Below are 18778 nucleotides of genomic sequence, written 5' to 3' on the forward strand. Positions count from 1 at the left end.
TGGCACAAGGGCAGAGCCCTGGCACGGGCACTGTCCCTCCCCTGCCCCCGAGGGAGTGTCCCTGTCCCTGGCTGCCCAGGGAGCAGCTCCAGCCCCGGCTCAGCTCTCCCTGCCTGAGGCAAACCCACCCCAGCCCCGGGCCTGCTCCATCCCAGGAATGAGTGAGAGTTAAGAGACACAAACAGAGTTTATTACACTTGGACACAGCAATTCCAGCCAGCTCAGCACTGGCACAGGGAGAGCTGCAGTTCCAGCAGTGCATTCCCACCCTTCCACCGTGCACTGGAATTCCACTGACCCAGCGCAGACAGTTCTGGGTTTAACCCCCCTGAGCCCACCCTGCTGTGACACCAGCACTGAGCTGCCCCCACCTCCTCCCACAGCTCCTCCTTTCCATGGGAAATGGAACTGGGAGTCAGAGCTGGGCTGCTCTGCCCTGCTCAGGTGAGGGTTTGTGTGTGCAGTGAGCCATTCACAGGCACTCCTTCACCTGCTGGCACTGCACAGCCTGGGAAAAGCCCTGCAGAGAGCACCAGGAGCTGCAGTGCGGGACTCTGTGTCCTCCAGTCGGTGAGTTCAGCATGGAGACCTTCACAGCTCTGGGCTGGTTGGTCACAGACCCTCAGGAGAACCAGCCTGGGCTCTCAGCACCATCTCCCCAAGCACAGCTACAGAGCCTCAGCCTGACCACCCTCCACTCTGGAACTCTCCATTTCAGACACTACAACATTCCTGGATTGTAAAACACAGATTCACACATTGTACACAGCCTTATAAATAATCCCTGGAGTAAATCACTTCTCAGAATACCAGCCATGGATACAACTTCAACAATACAATTTATGGCTTCATTACAACTCATAAAGGTAAAACAAACTCAAAATATTGCACAGACAAGCCCAGTTCATGTGAGGTTCCACCTCCACTGCTGTGTGTAGTCACATGGCATTTGTCATCTCAGACAGGAATCGTTTTTGGGGAAGGAGATTTAAAATTATATGGATGCCATCAGCATGCAGGGAAACGTGCAGCAGGGAGTGAGGACACTGCTGGAAAATGAAATCTGCCTTTCTCCCTTAGCAGAAAAAGGGCAGCTCCTGATTTGCAGCTCCTGCTTTACATTCATCTCAGGAAAAGAAAACTTTGGTTAGAACGTAACATGTCACACGGATTTAAGGTAAACATTGTATCGCCCTTATAAAAATGGAAATAAAAAATACAAAGTTGAGATATTTGGGATATCTCAGCAAGGGACACAAGACACAGGAGAACATGGGCAGGACCACGCTCACCACACTGCAGGGCAGGACAGGGACAGCAAAGCGACGCCGAGGGGCTGCCTGAAGGCTGAGCTTCTTTATTTCATCAGGATCCAGGGAATCCTTCCTGGGCAGCTGGGAGTGTCCTCGGGGATGGTTTCAGTGCAGGCTCTGCGGCCGGGTCGAGGGCTCCCCCAAGGGGATGTCGGTGTCCATGTAAAAGCGAGCGATTTGGTCCCGGTACTTCTGAACCACCACCGGCCTCTTCAGCTTCATGGTGGGGCCTGTGGGGAACCAGCACAGGGTAAATGGGGAGAGCAGCACTGGGAGCACCCAGCAGGGCTGGAGGGGAGAGGCAGAACACAGGAACAGTGACCTGTGCTAAACTTCTCTTTGGGTTTAATGGAATCTCCCTGTCCTGTGAGCCAAAGCAGCACAGCAGCACCCAGAGGGGGCTGGGCACTGCCCAGGATCCCCAGGGAATGGTCCCAGGGCTGCCAGAGCTCCAGGAGCTCTCAGGGATGCTCAGGGTGGGATTCTTGGGGTGTCTGTGCAGGGACAGGGGCTGGTCTGAGCATCCCTGGGGGTTACTTCCAGCTCAGGAGGTTCCATAACTCTACAAGAGGCATCACAGCACAAGGGTAAGTGCTGCTCCACTCAGTGCTGCTGGGCAGAAGTGGGAATTCACCCCAGTTCATCCCACCCCAAACTGCCTCATGGAAAAGCCACAGTGAGGAAAGGCTGGGGGCAGCTCTGTGCATTGGGGGTCGTGGTTGTGTTGTGTTCAATACCAGGGAAGGGGGCAAACCCCAGACACCCCACCACCACTCACCAAGCTCTCCACCAAAAATGGAGAAGTCCTTCTCCAGCAGGGTCCACTTCTGGACTTTCTGGGCATTGGACACAGCTCCCTCATTGACAGCAGAGATCCCTTTCTGGATGGCAGTGTAGATGGCCTTGTCTTTGCTGCTGATGATTTCTGAGACCTTGGTGGCCTTGCTGCCCAGCTTCTGACAGAATTCCAGAGCTTCTGGAGAGAGGTCATCTCCGGGCTCGCCCGTTTCTGCATTCACCACGCACTGCAGGACAGCCACAACAGGAAACTGAGCAGGGCTGAGCACCCGAGGCCCTCTGCACCAAGGAGCCTCCAGCCCTGGATGCTGCCCTGGGACAGTTCCTGGGGTCCCTTCCCCACCCCAACCCAGCAGCCCCTCAGCTCTCTTCCAACCCCTGGCTGCCAATGGAAAATTGGGACAAAACAGAGATAAACCCCCTCAGGTCTCTGCCTGCTCAGGAGCCAGCAGGGTACACAGCTCATCTGCCAAATTCCTCCTGTGCTATCCAAAGTTAATCACTGTTTTCCAGACCTTTTCTGGAGCACAATTTACTTCCCTTCACTGTGCAGCAGCAGTCTTGGAGTCACACACAGCACTCAGGCGTGACAAGTGCAGCAGGGCCACCTCCAGGGCCTGGCTCAGCTCTCCTGCCCCAGGCCAAGGCTGTTGGCCTTGGTCTCACTGAGGAGCAATTCCCACTCTGACAGTCAGCACAGGCCACCATGGATGTGTCCTGCTGGAGTTTAAAGCCAGAGTCTGACAAAGAAATCCCTGACAGCTTTTTACCTCCCACACTACTCTGGGAGAGACTGAAACAGGTGAGGAGAGCAGAAGGGTTTTCTTTTCAAGCCTTTTGGGTCTTTTCCTTCTGTTTGTTCCTGCCCTCTGTGGCACAGAAAAAGCTGCCCTGAACAACAGCAGGGCCTGATGGTCTGAGCAAGTGACAACTCTGTGCTTTCAGCTGCTCTTGGCAGCCCAGCTACATCAATTGTGCTCTGGGCTCTTGCCTCCACAAGACACTAAAAGTGTGTAACAACTCTTCCTCCCTGGAATTAATCAGATTCAGCAGCACAGGTGGTGGATCCCCATCCTGTTTGCCATTACCTTTAGTGTCAGGAGCATAGAAAGGAATTTGGCTTTGTCTCCAACCAACATGGCGTTGCTGATGATGGGAACAGCACTCTTGACAGCATCCTCAATTGGAATAGGAGGAATGTTCTCACCTCCTGCAGTGATGATGAGCTCTGGAAAACAATCAAATCCTGATTAATGCTTGGAGCTTCTCCCCTTCCCACAATCTGCAACAACTCAACTGCTCCTTTGTGTCTGCTGAATCAAAGAGTGAGTCCATGTCAGCAGAGCTGGAGAAGGCAGAACACCAGGACTGGGAAAGTCACAGGGGGACCATCCCCAAAAGTGCCCCAAAATGTGGGGATGTGGCACTAGGGAATGAGGTTCAGTGATGGCCCTGGGGGTGCTGTACTCAGTGATCTTAAAGGGCTTTTCCAGCCCCAGTGCTGATCCCATGACTGCAGCAGGCCTGGAGAGAGGAGCAGGAGCTGCTCACACACAGCCCAGCCTTGGTGCTCCAGGGGTGTTTGCAGCCTGGCAGTGCAGGTGAGCCCCTTGGCACAGACCTGGGCCTCCAAGGCTCCTAAGTTGGCACCCAAATTATTGAAATTGAAGTGAAAGGAGGTCCCTGTGTGCTGCAGAGCAGAGGGGAGCCCCCCTGCTCAATCTCCTGTTCCTCAGAGCAGCCCTCACGTGAGCACCTCTCCCTCTTGAGGGCTGAGGGCTTGAGTGATGTTGGTTTTGTCTGGAGTTGCTCAAACTCTGTCCCAAGAGCCACATTGCTACAAGGCACTTGCACAACAGTGTTAAGCTGCTGTTTTCCTTGGAGGTCACCCAGCAAAGCTCCTGAAACTGAGGGAGCTGCTGGTAAAACAAGCCCATAAAGCACTGACTGCACTGGTGCTGAAATCAGAGGGCTTCTCCCTCACTCTACAAACACACCCTGGTTCCAGAGCCTGCCTCTCTCCTCCCACCACAGGGCAGGACACCCTGCAGCCACATTCAAGTGGAAACTCCAGGAGGAGAAGGATTTGAATATTCTTCTGTGCGAGTCACAACCACACAACCAGCAGAGTGTCCCCTGTACCAGAGGGGGTTTAAGTTGAATATTGGGAAAAATTTCTTCACTGTTCAGCATTGGAACAGGCTGCCCAGGGCAGTGGTGGAGTCCCCTGCATCTCTGGAGGGATTTAAAAGATGGGGCAGCTGGGGACATGGGTTATGGTGGCCTTGGCAATGCTGAGGGAACAGTTGGGCTCCATGGGGTCTTTCCCAACATCAACAACTCACTGATTCCATAGCACTGCACAACATCAAGATAAAGCCAAGGGATGTGTTACCTTTAATTCTGCCTGTGATGAAGAGGAATCCATCCTTGTCATGCTTGCCCAGGTCCCCTGAGTGCAGCCAGCCATCCTCATCGATGGCTTCTTTGGTTTTGTCCTCCATGTTCAGGTAGCCCATGAAGATGTGCCTTCCTGAGAAGCAGATCTCCCCAATGCCATCCTTGTCTGGTTGATGGATCAGGGTGTGGCACCCCGCCAGCTCCTTCCCACAGCTGAAACAGAGCAAGGATTCATTTATTTTAAACTGAATTCAAGCTGAAGTTACAGCAGCACCTCTCAAGCTGAAGGGTTTGAACAAAGCCCAGCAGCTTTTTAGCACAACAGCTCCAGCGAAGAGCTTTAATGGCATCTGCTCTTGTAAGGGCAGCTGCAGAAAGAGTTGTTATTGCAGAGATCAGTGCTCACACACCTGCTGGTTTGCACTCATTGTTCTCAACACCTGAGCTTTGAATGAGCAGATTTATGTCCTTGGCAGCAAACTTTCACTGCACAGACTGAACAAGCTGTTCAAAGACACCCTGCACCCTTTAGTCATTTGCCATTGAAGCCAAGGGTAGGTTGGAGTTACCAGCTTTTCCTTCATCCCACCAGCCCCTCACTTCTTCCTCAGCTCCACAGAACCCTGTAATTTCACATATCCCTGCTGATGCTGCCCTTGGCAGATCTCTTCACCTGTGACATGGCTCCCCAGTGACCTTTTAGTGGCAGCAAGGCTCTGGGGGGGATGAGCTGCAGCAGGAGATGGATGTGCCCTCCCTCTCCTCCCAGGAAGGCGCTCACCTGCCGAGCCTGAAGGCGTGAGGTAGGGAGACTGTGTGAGGCCCAGAGCTCTCACTCATCCCATAGAGCTCCAGCACGAGAATGTTCAGGCTCAGAAAGAATTCCAGGGTCTCTCTGGTGATGGGAGCAGCCCCCGTGTAGCACTTGGTGCAGCGGTCCAGCCCGATGGCCTTGCGCACCTTCCTGTACACCAGCTGCCTGGCCAGGCGGAAATTCACCGGCTCCTCGGAGCACCTGCACCGGGAAAATGGCACACTTAACTCCTCCCCTTCCTCCTTTTATCTTCATCCTGCTTCAGTTCATAAAAAATATAGAACTCCTCCCCTCCTTCCTTTTATCTTCATCCTGCTTCAGTTCATTCAGAAAAATAATGGATTATTTCCCCCTCCAGCCCTTGCTGCTCCTCCTCAGGTCCAAGCAACACTGGCCTGTCACAGGATATAATCCTGGATGGAATAAAATCCCTGATCTGACAGAAAAGTTCTCCTAAAACTCATCAGCATCCCTGAAATGTAGCTCATAATTACCCATTCATCCTCTTGAGGTTGGTCTGCAGCCCCACTCCCTTGGCCCACACTGCCACTCTCCTTCGGAGCGCGGAGGCTTTCATGCCCACAGATTTCATTTTCTCTTCCATTTTTTCCCAGACACGAGGAACTCCCAAAAAAGCAGTTGGCCTCACTTCTCGCAGGGTCTCCACCAAGCTGCCCTGAGAGAAGCAGGATTTAATGCAGTTTTTAGAAGTGAATCACTGCAGACTTCAGGTCAGTACTGGTCACTAGCAAAAACTTGGGAGTCTGCCATCAGTTTTGAGGAATTGTTTGTTTTTTGCAGCACCACCAAGAAAAGGGAACCCCTGAGACATTCCAGTGGGAACTGGGAAGGGAACAAGGGTCGATGCTTTCAGTGCCAGCATTGACACAAGAATCCTTTAGTCAGGACTCAGGTTTAGCTGGGGCCGTGGTGCAATGTGGGCAGAGCAAACACAAGGCTGTTGCTCAACCAGTTCTTCATGTGGCACCAGGTGTCAGGTAAGAACTCAGCAGATCCCAGTTCTGAAGTGCTGGGTCAGCTTCTCCCAGTTTGTGACTGAAGCAAAAGGTGAAGGTCAGGCTCCAGTCAAACCAACAAGGGCAGCTGGTCAGTGGGAAAAGTAAACCCAGTCAGGAAAGCTGACAGAACCACAAGATATCACAGCCTTGTTTCAAGCACCCACCCCAGCTCAAGCAGGTGGATGAGAATAAGTTTATTATTTTTTTACCTTCAATGCATCTGGTTGGGCAAAGTAAACTTGCACTCCGAGGGCCATGGCTGCCCAAATATCACACATTTGTGCAGCAATGTGGCTGAGGGGCAGGTAGCTGACCACCTCCTCCTGCCTGTTGTGGGCATCACTCAGCATGATGGAGCGCGCGGCCACCACCGCTGTCCACGTCAGCTGCAACAGGAACCCACAGGGGCTTCAGAGCAGGGACAGCACAGAACACACAAGGCACAACACAGCTACAGCATCCTGGGATCTCAACAGCAGCACTTGGCTCGTTCAGCTGGAGCACAGGAGACTGAGGGGAGGCTCCTCGGGGGCTGCAGCTCCTCCCCAGGGGAGGCAGAGGGGCAGGGGCTGAGCTCTGCTCTGGGACAGGGACAGGAGGCCAGGAAGGGCTGGAGCTGTGCCAGGGCTTGGCATGGAGCTCAGGGAAAGGTTCTTGCCCCCGAGGGTGCTGGCACTGCCCAGGCTGCCCAGGGAATGGTCCCGGCCCCAAGGCTGCCAGAGCTGCAGGAGCGTTTGGACAGCGCTGCCAGGGGTGCTCAGGGTGGGCTTGTTGGGGTGGCTGTGCAGGGACAGGGGCTGGGCTGAGCATCCCTGAGGGTCCCTCCCAGCTCAGGACGTTCTCCCTCAGCACCCCTGGGTGGCACTGGGCACTCACGTTGTCGTGGCTGAGCATGACGCCCTTGGGCTGCCCCGTGGTGCCCGAGGTGTAGATGAGGGTGCAGCACTGGTTGGGTTTCTGGGACGCGATGATCTCGTGGAGCTGCGAGTCCGGCACGTCCCTGCCCAGCTCCATGAACTCCCTCCACTGCAGAGAACAGAAGAGCTCAGTCCTTTTGTAAGGTATCACCCACAGGAAAAATGGAACTCTTTGCTACAGACCAAGAGAATGAAGCTGTTCTCCCTGTCTAGACATCTGGAAGAGGCTGTAAACCCACATTGTCACCCCACAGTGTTTCCTGGCTGACACAGGGAGAAGCAGAAAGGAGACAGATCCACCCCCAGCAGCTTTACAGCTCTGTAGCAACTCCCTGGAATAATTGTGGGGCCCAAGGTGTCTGCCAAAGGTCAGCAGCCCCCTTACAACACGGATTATCCAGGTTGCACAACAGCAACAGCAGACACAACAACAGCAGACACCTCCTGCCCACCACAGCCAACACCAGCTCAGGGGATCACAGTCACACAACCCCAGGCTGGTTTGGCTTGGAAGGGACCTTAAAGATCATCTCACTCCAAGGCCCTGCCATGGACAGGGATGTCACCCACCAGATGTTCAAGGCCCCAGGGCAGGTGACAGGTACTTGCAGCCACCAGCTGAACACAGCCAGCACTTAGAAGCCGTGAAGAAGCCCAGGACTTACCGAGTACAGATTTGGTCTCTTCTCTTTGATCTCCTCCCCATACTGGACAATGCCCTTCAGATGAGGTAGTCTGTGCTCAATCTGTGTTAAGAAGGGAGATTTGTGAGAAAGAGCAAATGCTGCTTGTCCCTTTTAGACCCCTGTAACCCCACTTAGCACGCTCCTCAGATTTCCCACTTTATGTGAAGCCAAGAGAATCCCATGTGTGCTCCTGAAAGAATGGGTTTGCCTCACTAGAAACAGTCATAATTTGAGCTGGGATGGTGCCAGACAACCTAGAGGATGCTCAGTTGTTCATTTTGGCTTCTTCTATTTTAAGCCCAAGGCTTTTAAGAAGTGAAAGCACCACTTAACCTCTTGTGAGACACAGTGCCAGTGACAGCTCAACTGGCTGGAGCAGGGAGCACACAAGGAATTCACCTCTGCTCTCAGACCCAGCACTCCCCTCAGGTAATGCCTTCCTACAGCATTTTACCCTCCCACATCTGTCAACAGGTTGCTGTAACCCCCAGCCATCTAAAAAACATAATTACTTCTAAAATTTTCTGCAGCTGTTTATGGTTTTCCACCACTATAATGTTGGCACTGCAGTTCTCTGCTACGTAATGACAGGCCTCAGGAGAGTTTGTAGTGTAGATCCCAACAGCAAATCCCCTGGAAAAGGGAAAAAACAGAACAGAAAAGCAGAACAGAGTTAGAGGACAAGCAGAGTTGCTGGCAAATTTCAGAGAAAAAACTTTAAGAACAATATCCCATAAAATGACAACAAAAAGGGGAGAGCTTAATTCCAAGAGGAAAGATTCTGTTCTGGGGCATGGGAAATGTCAAGAGTGGTGCAAGGGACCAAAATATCTCATGTGGAAGGCAGATATCACAATCCAGCCACGGGATTCTCTGGAATTTCCTTAATCACTGTGTACATAAGAATGCTTTTAGATTAACCTACTGGTCATCTTATTTTGAGAGAAGCAGCTGGCTAAAAGAAAGTATTTTAATTTTGTCTCATTAATTCATTATGAAATAGTTCAGCTTCTATCTACCTTAAATCCAAATCTAAGCAATTTGGTTTGGGGTGTTTTTTGTTTGTTTTACTGGGGTTTTAATCAAAACCTGCTTCTCATGTGAATACTGCAGTCACTCTCTGCCTGCCAAAGCAAAATGCATGGCAAGAAACAAGAGTCTTACCCTGCAAGGATGGCTCCAATGTCAGCAATGAACCACTCAGCAGAATTAAATCCCAGGATGCCCACTCCATGGAAACGCTCCAGCCCCAGCTGTAAACAAGAGATGGCATTACAGCAGCCTGCCTTCTCCTCTGGACAAAGCTCAGGCATCATTTGCAGATCTCTGCTGGGAGCACAGCACTGAGGGAAGAGTTCATGTTCTTACACTGAATAGCTCCCCAGGAGCCAGGATGGAACCAGTGAAAGTTTCACAGCACTGTCCCACTGTAAGTGGGCAGGAAAACAGGGATTTGCTGAGGTCTGCCCTTGGAAAGACAGGCTCACTGGAATTCATTCACAGGAATATAAACCTGCAGCCCAGGGAGTTACCAGTTCCCCTTGGGCTGGGAGTGAGGAGGTGAGAGGTGAAGTCAGACAACACCTCCTGGGACATTTGGTACAAGCTGGGAATGTCAGATATCAATAACTCCAGAGCAACAAACTCCAGTGGCAGTCACACTTGGATATGAAATTCCAGCTCTTGGAGTCCCAGTCTTTAACTCCCTCAGCCAGACTCTGGTTTTGTCCCAGAGTGGAAGATCCCACCACAGGAGTAAAACCAGGCTGGCCTTAACTTGAAGAGATAAGACTTGATCCCAACAGTAAAAACAGGTGCTGTTTGTTTCTGTCTCCAAGTCTCCTAATCCCAGCAGTACAATCAAAAGGCTGGGCCATGTGGGACACTTAAGCCTGGTTTGTAAGCATCCCTTTTTTTCTTAGAAAGATTAACCTTTCCAAGCCTCTGGAGGGGCAGTGTCCAGGTTTGCCATACACCTCAAACATCTCACTTGAAATGTTGTCTTACAGGCTTTTTTTCTTGGTTAAATGTGGAAGCAACTGTCAAAAAAATTAAATACCAAGGTATCCATAGCATGTTCAGGTATTTCCCTGTCACTGTAAGATTCATCTGCACTCAAGGAATTTGCAGATTTAAGATAGACTTGACTGCAGCCATTGCAGCACTTAAATGAGTGAACATTAAGCTTGACTTTGTTTTGTTTTGACATAGTGGTAGGAAGAGGGAGAACAAGTTTTAATTTAAAAGAAGAGAGATTTACATCAGATATTGGGCAGGAATTGTTCCCTGGCAGGGTGGGCAGGCCCTGGCACAGGGTGCCCAGAGCAGCTGTGGCTGCCCCTGGATCCCTGGCAGTGCCCAAGGCCAGGCTGGACAGGGCTGGGAGCAGCCTGGGACAGTGGGAGGTGTCCCTGCCATGGCAGGGGTGGCACTGGATGGGCTTTAAGGTGCCTTCCAACCCAAACCATGCTGTTTTTAGGATTCTATGAACATGCCAAAGAGAACTCAACAAACTCTTACCTTCAGAAAGCTTTTGGCTGCTTTCCAGCACTCATCGTAGTACATCTTATACGTCAGCTTTATCCACCTGCCATCTTTTTTGGATGCCAGGGCATAATAGTCACTGTACTTGTTGACACTTTCCTGAAAGAGCTGGTGCACAGTCTTTGGGGCCTCGCTGCCAGGGCCCTGCTCTTCCATCCTCAGCCTGACCTCCCCATCACAACGTGTTGTCCACACACGGGAGCCAGGAGAGGAGAAGGCTGCTTTGAAAGGAAAGTGTTCAGCATCTTAGATTTACAAATTTTCTGCTGCCATAACAGCAATAAAAATACAAGTCTCAAGCACATGAAAGCAAATGTTGTTACACCCTCTCCCACATCCCTTTGTTGACCCTTTCTTCATGGCAATTTTGCCATGTGAGCCCCAGTATTTTAGACTAGAAGCCTCAACATTTTCCAGTTACATCCCCTCTAACCTGCTCTGCTGCCCTAAGGCTCTTGTACTGGTAAGGTGAAAGTTTCCTGCACCTTATACTCTGCTATTTTTAATTTTTTTGTCTTTTAAGGAGGACTGAAAGCAGGACACTGGTACCTGGTAGATGAGCACCAGGCACTGACACTGCTTATTTAACCCTTGAAGCACAGCTGTGCTTTAAAGTCTGAGTTCCAGGCACTTCTGCACAACCCATCCTGCAACCTGAGCTGCTTCTTCCATTGTCATGGTTTGACAAATCCCTCTCTCACTGCAATAATAATTTCAGGCACCTCACAGTCCCCAGACTTCATCCACTCACCTTTGGGACCGAGTGAGTTCACCTGATATCTCTCCATCTTGGAATCTTCCCCTGGCTCGCTGTTGTGTGGCTCAGCAGTTCTGCAAGGCAAAAGGAATTATCCCTGGATGAGAACACTGAGGGCTGACTGCCACAGGCAGGTTTGCTCCATCCCTTAATGTCACTCAGTCCTTGGACGTCAGAGTGATTCCTGATGTTCTGCAGGTGACTTTATTAATTCACTGCCCTGCATGGCCCCAGCGATGGAACAGCTCACTCCAAGTGTTCAAGCTCTGCCTGTGCTGGTTTTGCACACAAGTGTTGTCCTAATTGCAGCTTTCATTGCAGACAAGCTGCAGAAGAATGCATAAACATTATCCTAAAAACAGCCATCATTTAATTCCTAAAGGCTGCTCCAGGTGTCTGGAATAAAGAGTCTGCAGCTGGGAGGAGGAGGAGAAGGGGGGCAGGAAGGGACACTTGGATCTGGAACTCATCTCCTGTTTGCAATATGTGAGTCCAACAACAGGGGCGGCCCTGGGGACACTCTGGAGTCACCCATGGGGAAACCCATGGAGATTTCCTGCAAAAGAGCAGGAAATTGATTTAACAGGAAATCTTGTGCTTAGGTATTCCTATTAAAACCAGGGCTCCCACCAGATGCTTGGGAAGAAACAGAAACAGGCTCAGCCCTGTGTGCTTCAGCCACTCCTCCCAGCTGAGCTGTCCTTTCACTTTCAGCCCTGCAGAAGCTGGTGAAGCACCACTTGCCTGCTTGCAAAACTGTTCTTACTCCATCCCTTTCCAAGCTGGACTGTCTCACAGCCCTAATGAGGAGGGTGAGGGATAATCAAGGCTCGTGTCCTGAGGGATAATCACGGCTCATGTCCCACTTGAGAGCAGGAGCTGGAAGCCAGACCCAGTGAGATTTGGGAATCCCACCCTCCAAGCAGGCAGCGTGTTCCCTGCCCTGGGCAATGCTCTGCCAGGACCATTGATGTCTGAGTTTTAGCTGAGTTAAGGTTTCACTGCAGAGACCCAAACTTTTCATCCTGCCTGGCCCTACCAGGCCCTTTGCCTCAGCCCATCACTCAGGTGTTGTTCCTCCAGGCTGGTGTTTTCCCTTCTCAACAGCAGCACCTGCAGCACCAAGCCCAGGCTCTTCCAGAAGGGTCCTGACATCACAATAACCCCAAACACTGGAGGGGCAGCTCTGGGCAGAAAGGAGCCCAGACTCTGCCCATCACATCACACTGCACACAGGTGAGAGCTCCTCTGGGCTCACACAAACTCCTCAGCCTGAGCCAGGCAGGGCTCCCACCAGGTTCCACCTTTTACTTCCTTTCTACCAGGCCAGAGACAAGACAACCAGCACAGGCACTGTGTGAATTTCAGGGTAAGGGGAAATCTCTTCCCTGTAATCTACATGCATTCTGAATTTCTAGGGAACACACAGCTATGACTGCTTAGGGCTTGAGGAGGTTCAAGGCCCAGGGAAGGTCTGACATGGCTGATCACATGTCCTGCTCTAAAGCAGAACTGCTTCTCTGAACTAATCTGCAAGCCAGCAACCAGGGCTGAGTAAATAATTTCTTTATTTTCCCCAAGGGGATTATGAGATGTTCCCACCTCCGTACTCCCTCCTCATTATTGAGAACATTTTTCAGCACAAATTAATCCTCAGTTGCAATAGTTCTGCACCATTTCTCCACCAGCTTTTATGATCAAAGCATGCAAATGACCCAGTAATATGAGCAGAAAAGCCCCAACTATTTCCCTCACAGTCAATCAAGTCATCTTTCTCTCCCCATTACGACATGTAGTTCAATGCAGCCCCAAAAAAATCAGGTAAAGATGTTTTAGTTAGCTAGATCCCATTATGCTGTGGTGAGATATAGACCCTAATCTGCTCTTTAGTCTGTAAATCTAAGCAGCCTCTTACCAGCAGGAGTTTGAGATCAGTGTAGGTACTGCACATGAGCTGTTCTCTGCGGAGGCAGGGCTCTTCCAAAATCGTTTTAATTAATCAAAGTAAGCATGGTAGAATACAATTTTATGTACAGCTCACAACAGGGTAAATAAAATCCTAAACAGACAAATAAATCCCAAATAAAATCCTAAATTAGACCAACCTGGGTGAAGAGTTGAGCAGCACATCTTCCCCTGCCACCTCACAGCTCCCTTGAAGAGCTGAATTGCAATAAGCCACGGAGACTGGTTCTGCAAGTGCCATCCTGGCGTCTGACTCACACAGCACTGTCCCTGCGAAAACAGGTTGGAAAAATCAAAATACAGCCACACGTCACAGCAAAGCAGCTCCACTGACGTGAGCGAGGCAACCCCAAAGAGGCACCGCTCGAGCCTGCTGCATTTGCACCAAATAACAGGAAATTCTGACAGTGGGCATTGCAAAACCCCACAGCAGAACCAGGCACCCACAGCTCCCCGAGAGCACCACGAGCCGAAGCATTTCAATTCCACGCTCCCTTTTGCCCCAAACGCTGTCCCAAAAGCTCGGCTCGCAGCCCCCGCCATCCCTCCAGCCTCACCGCGCATCGCCGCTCCCGCAGCTTCCCCTCCGCAGCCGCTCCGCACCGGCGCCGAGCCCGACGTGTAATATCCTTTATTTTTAAACTAGCGCCCAGGAGGCAGATCTGGAGCATCTTATGTCATGTGCTGCTGCCTCGCAATTGGAAGCGGCTCGTCACCCCACACCGCCGCCTCTTAAGGAGGCTCTGGCCCCACGCCTGCCCGCCAGCCTCGGCACACCGGGGATTTCGGCTCCCTCTGGGGGGACACAGCCCCGCCACTCCTCACATTTAGCCTGTTCGCATCAAAATAAGCGTTTTGCAGCCGGGTTTTGGGTTGTTTTTTTTTTGGGTTTTTTTTGTTTTTTTGGGTTTTTTTTTTTTTTTTGTGGCTCCCACGCTGCTTTCAGCACTTTGTCTTGGGGGATTTCATCGCCTAAACGAAGTGTTTTCTAAACGCTGATTTTATTTAATGTTTACACTCGTCAAAAGCCTTTGGTGCTTATGAGTCGCCAGGCTGAGCTTTAATTGTTTCAAGGGATTTCAAGCTGATTGGAGATGAATCCCATTATCCTTGATCTCTCTAAGAAGTGGATTTTAGGCTGCTATTTTGTACCTGCATTAGACAGACACATTTAAATCCCGTGATGCGAGGGGCATGTTCGCCTCCATGAGGAAGAGGAGTCTTTTTATGAAAAAGTCTTTTATGTCATAAATCGGACTCAGCACGCTGCAGCCTCCTGCCTTTACCGGGAGGGGAAAGCCACGCCAGGCACGGCTCAGGGACATCCCCCTTTCCGCTTACTCATCTGCACAAGGACACGTTGCTGCTCACGCCACGCTCCGCTACAGCCCGCGAGTCACCGCGCCAGAAATAGTTTAATTCACGAGCAGCGAGAGGGGGATGTCTGCAAAAAACCCAGCTCTGAAGCGCAGGATAACTGGCAGGCGCTGCCGCACACCCGTCGTGGGCTGGAACACCAGACAGGCTCATTGGCAGTGGGAGAAGATGGTGTTGGAGCTGCAGCCCCGTGCTCGGAACAGCCACTCAGACCTGCCCGGCCCGGAGCTTCTCCCCTGCCCTGCCCGGAGCTCATTCCCCTGCCCTGCCCCGAGCTGCTCCCCTGCCCGGCCCGGAGCTCGCTCCCCTGCCCGGTCCGGAGCTGCTCCCCTGCCCGGCCCCGAGCTGCTCCCCTGCCCGGCCCGGAGCTGCTCCCCTGCCCGGCCCGGAGCTGCTCCCCCTGCCAGGCCCGGAGCTGCTCCCCTGCCCTGCCCGGAGCTCGCTCCCCTGCTCTGCCCGGAGCTCGCTTCCCTGCCCGGCCCCGAGCTGCTCCCCTGCCCTGCCCGGAGCTCGCTCCCCTGCCCGGCCCGGAGTTCGCTCCCCCTGCTCTGCCCGGAGCTGCTCCCCTGCCCGGCCCGGAGCTGCTCCCCTGCTCTGCCCGGAGCTCATTCCCCTGCCCGGCCCGGAGCTCGTTCCCCTGCCCGGCCCGGAGCAGCCCAAACCCACCCGCGGTGCCACCCGAGGTGTCCCCACGGCCTCTCTTGCTCAAGGAAAACCCAAGAGGAGCCCAGGAGGGACGGATGGCAGCAGCTGCCCTCACTCCTGACCCCCTTTCACAATGCTGCTCCCACTTTCCCTCCCAGCACCCCACAACGAGGGGTTCAGGGCACCCCTGAGGGAAGCTTTGGCCTCTGCACTAATTACAGCGTTTCTCTTGCCAACTGTGCCTTAGTGCAGCAATGAAGTTTCAAGGGAAAGGGTGAGGTGTCCTCACTCCTGCTGCCAGGGAATCGTGGCATCCCAGAGTGGTTTTGGTGGGAAGGGACCTCAGAGCCCATCCAGTGCCACCCCTGCCATGGCAGGGACACCTCCCACTGTGCCAGGTCACTCCCAGCCCTGCCCAGCCTGGCCTTGGGCACTGCCAGGGATCCAGGGGCAGCCACAGCTGCTCTGGGCACCCAGTGCCAGGGCCTGCCCACCCTGCCAAGGAAGTACTTCCTACTAATACCTGATCTATCCCTGCTCTCTGGCAGCAGAAACCATTCCCTGTGTCCTGGCACTCCAGTCCTTTCAAACAGTCTCTCTCTGTCTCTCATTTTCTTGCAGGCTCCCTTCAGGTCCTGGAATGCCACAGTAAGATCACCCCAAGCTTGAACAATCCCAGTTCTCTCATCCTTCCCTCACAGCAGAGGTGTTCCATCCTGCTCAGTTTCATTTCCATGGTAGGCTTCCTGCATCACCTTCAGGCACCCAAGAGGGAAAAGCTCTTCCCAGTGGAGCCCCCCCTGGAATTCTGCTCTCACTGTGCACCACCCGGGGTACACTCACACATGAACTGAAGTGCAATCTGAGCAGCTTACCAAACCAGACATGCATTTTATCCAACAAGTTCAGATTAGAAGCAAATATTTCCCAATGTATGCAGACCCTCCCTAGCTTTTCTCAGCCCTGCAGCTCGGGCCTTCCCTCCCTGATGCTGGGTTACAAACACAGCCGCTGGTAAACACACACGTTCCAGGGTTAGGATGGAATGATCTTCAAGGTTCTTTCCAAGCCAAACCATTCCGCGGTTCACCAGAGCCAGGTGTAGCTCCTGGATACCAAATGCTCCCACCCCACGCTGTTCCCTGAGGTGAGCACACCATGATGTGCCACAGTGTTCAGGAACATGGAGGACACACTCCCAAACAAAAAACCTGCGGGAAGAAACCTCCCTTTTAATTAAGCCTGTCTGACATCTTAAATCATTTAAATAAAAACGCGTTCTGCTTTGAGGGAGCACCTGACCCAGAAGAACTAGAAATGGGATGTTTCTTTGGAACCACTTCACTGACAAACCAAAATAAAGGTCTGAGAAAAGTGCAAACTTGTGACAGTGAAGGGGGTAGGAGTGGAGTTTCCATTTCCAATAGGCTTTGGACACACCTTTACCCAAAGCACACACAGAGCTTCAACAACACCAATTCAAATTCAAATTACCGAGCACGTTATCAGCCACTTGACATTTTCCAGCACGGCCCCACTCGGCTTCCTGTGGCGGATTTCTTTTAACCAGTAAAGGCACCACATCCGCTCTGCTCCTGTCCAGAGCAGCTCCAGGCAATTGCCACATCACCATCAAAACCGAAACTTGGGCCTTTTTGTTCCTTCAAAGAGTCACTAAGTGAGGAAACAAAAGCTGAGCAACTCACACTTCTTCCTCTTAGATAAACCCAGTTTTTAGGAGAGGCGGTGACAAAAGCTTCCTGAGCACTAAAGGTTTTGTCACTGACCCCAGGCTGGGCAGTTGCCCCATGCTGGAGTGCAGAAAACAGGAAGAAAAGCAACTTCAGCCTCTGTTGGGATGAAGAGTGACTGTCACGAGTGCAGACAGGCACCCGACTCCACGGCAGCACCTTCAGAGCTGAGCTTTGAGCCGCAGCAATCTGCCCCCTGACCATCGCCTGGTCAGCAGACACCACAGAACTCTCCACTGCAGCTCCTTGCCTCTCCAGGGCAGCGGGATGTTTGTTTCAGGTGAATTCCCAGCACTGGGACTGTCCCAGTCGAGCTCTCTTCCCTGAGCTGCTGCTCCCCCACACATCTGCACAGCGGGGAAAGGCCCAGCAGGAAAGCTCAGGGCTGTATTTTCTGTGTTCCTGTACTCCTATAAATTTCCTGTATTTTCTGTGTTCCTGTGCTCCTGCCGGCTCCCACACGTGGCTTTGTGTCCCCTGGGAGCCGGCACAGGAGCGTCCCGAGCACTGCGGTCACTCAGGGCAGCCCAAACTTCCAGATCACCTCACGGAGCATCCCAAAGCCACCTCTTGGAGCATTCCCACCTCTCAGGTCACTTCATGGAGCATTCCCACCTCTCAGGTCACTTCATGGAGCATTCCCACCTCTCAGGACATCTCAGAGCATCCCCAAATTCCCAGGTCACCTCGTGGAGCATCCCAAACTCTCAGGTCACCTCACAGAGCATTCCCACCTCTCAGAACATCTCAGAGCATCCCAAACTCTCAGGACACCTCAGAGCAACCCCAAACTCTCAGGTCACCTCAGAGGATCCCAAGTTCTCAGTCAGGACCCCTCACGGTCCCTCACGGTGGGTTCCCGGACAGCACAGGGGAAGGGACATCCCTTCTCCTCAGACCACCTCCTGCCCTGACCGGCGGCTGGGGGAAGCTCCCCCTCCAACCCACCCTGTGCTCATTTAACCAAAACCAACAAGAATTTCCCCCCTCGCTGTCCGCACGCCCACCCACAAACGGGACATCACCACAAGCATTTGCCGAGAGGGTGAGCCCCCCAGCGAAACCCCCGCGGCGGGCGGGCACCCCCCACACACCAGGAGCCGCTGGGGACACCCAGAGGGGCTGTGTGGAGCCGGGACCCCCGTCCCTCCCTCAGCCCCGGCCGGGTCGGGCTTTAGGACCGCGCGTTACCTCCGGGCCCGGCGGGAGCGCGCGCAGCCCCTCAGCAGCTCCCGCGCGCCGCCGGGCGGCGCCTTTAACCGCGCTCGTGCTGGGGGGCGTGGCCAAACACCTATGCTCCGCCCACTCTGTCCTTTTGAAACATCCCATTGGGCAATGTGGTGGTGGGCAGAGACGGAGCCACGCCCCCTGCGCTGGGGAGAGACGCATCGCCGCGCGATTGGAGGAGGTGGTTGTCAATAACGCCCAGGCCACGCCCCCTCCCCGGCAGGGGTTACCCGCGGTCAGTGCCCGCCGCGGTGTCCGGGACACCGGGAATGGGCTGTGCCCAACACCGGGAATGGGCTGTGCCCAACACCGGGATCAGGCTGTGCCCAACACCGGGATCGGGCTGTGCCCGACACCGGGATCGGGCTGTGCCGAACACCGGGATCGGGCTGTGCTGAACACCGGGATCGGGCTGTGCCCGACACTGGGATCGGGCTGTGCCCAACACCGGGATCGGGCTGTGCCCAACACCGGGAATGGGCCGTACCGGACACCGGGAATGGGCTGTGCCAAACACCGGGAATGGGCTGTGCCGGGCACCGGGATTGGGCTGTGCCGGACACCA

General features: G+C 53.2%; 1 protein-coding gene across 3 annotated transcripts; it reads right to left on the bottom strand.

Annotated features, from left to right (window-relative positions):
- Nucleotides 1–168: 168 nt before the first annotated feature.
- ACSBG2 (acyl-CoA synthetase bubblegum family member 2) lies at nt 169–18272 on the bottom strand. Of its 3 annotated transcripts, none has more exons than XM_041481962.1 (15): nt 18178–18272; nt 13354–13483; nt 11243–11322; nt 10468–10712; nt 9112–9200; nt 8460–8580; nt 7927–8007; nt 7221–7370; nt 6554–6730; nt 5820–6001; nt 5293–5526; nt 4507–4724; nt 3200–3339; nt 2092–2338; nt 169–1543 (listed from the first exon to the last, which is right to left on the bottom strand). In XM_041481962.1, exons 2-15 carry the CDS (start codon nt 13452–13454, stop codon nt 1419–1421), a joined length of 2190 nt encoding a protein of 729 aa, XP_041337896.1. In that variant the 5' UTR covers nt 13455–13483; nt 18178–18272; the 3' UTR covers nt 169–1418. The 3 variants fall into 3 exon arrangements, with proteins under 3 accessions (XP_041337896.1, XP_041337877.1, XP_041337886.1); XM_041481943.1 differs by lacking the exon at nt 18178–18272 and adding an exon at nt 13771–14044; XM_041481952.1 differs by lacking the exon at nt 18178–18272 and adding an exon at nt 13771–14043 and having other exon boundaries at nt 10468–10709.
- Nucleotides 18273–18778: the final 506 nt, after the last annotated feature.

Source organism: Pyrgilauda ruficollis, unplaced genomic scaffold (genome assembly GCF_017590135.1).
Source record: "Pyrgilauda ruficollis isolate IOZ18807 unplaced genomic scaffold, ASM1759013v1 scaffold115, whole genome shotgun sequence".
Classification (NCBI taxonomy): domain Eukaryota; kingdom Metazoa; phylum Chordata; class Aves; order Passeriformes; family Passeridae; genus Pyrgilauda; species Pyrgilauda ruficollis.

Bases quoted from the DNA above. Each gene is read 5' to 3' on its own strand.
- ACSBG2 (XM_041481943.1), bottom strand. The intron at 8,008-8,459 runs GTAATTATGTTT...TTCTTAACACAG, and splicing joins AGCTGCAGAAAATTTTAGAA to ATTGAGCACAGACTACCTCA. The intron at 7,371-7,926 runs GTAAGTCCTGGG...TGTTCTCTGCAG, and splicing joins AGAGACCAAATCTGTACTCG to TGGAGGGAGTTCATGGAGCT.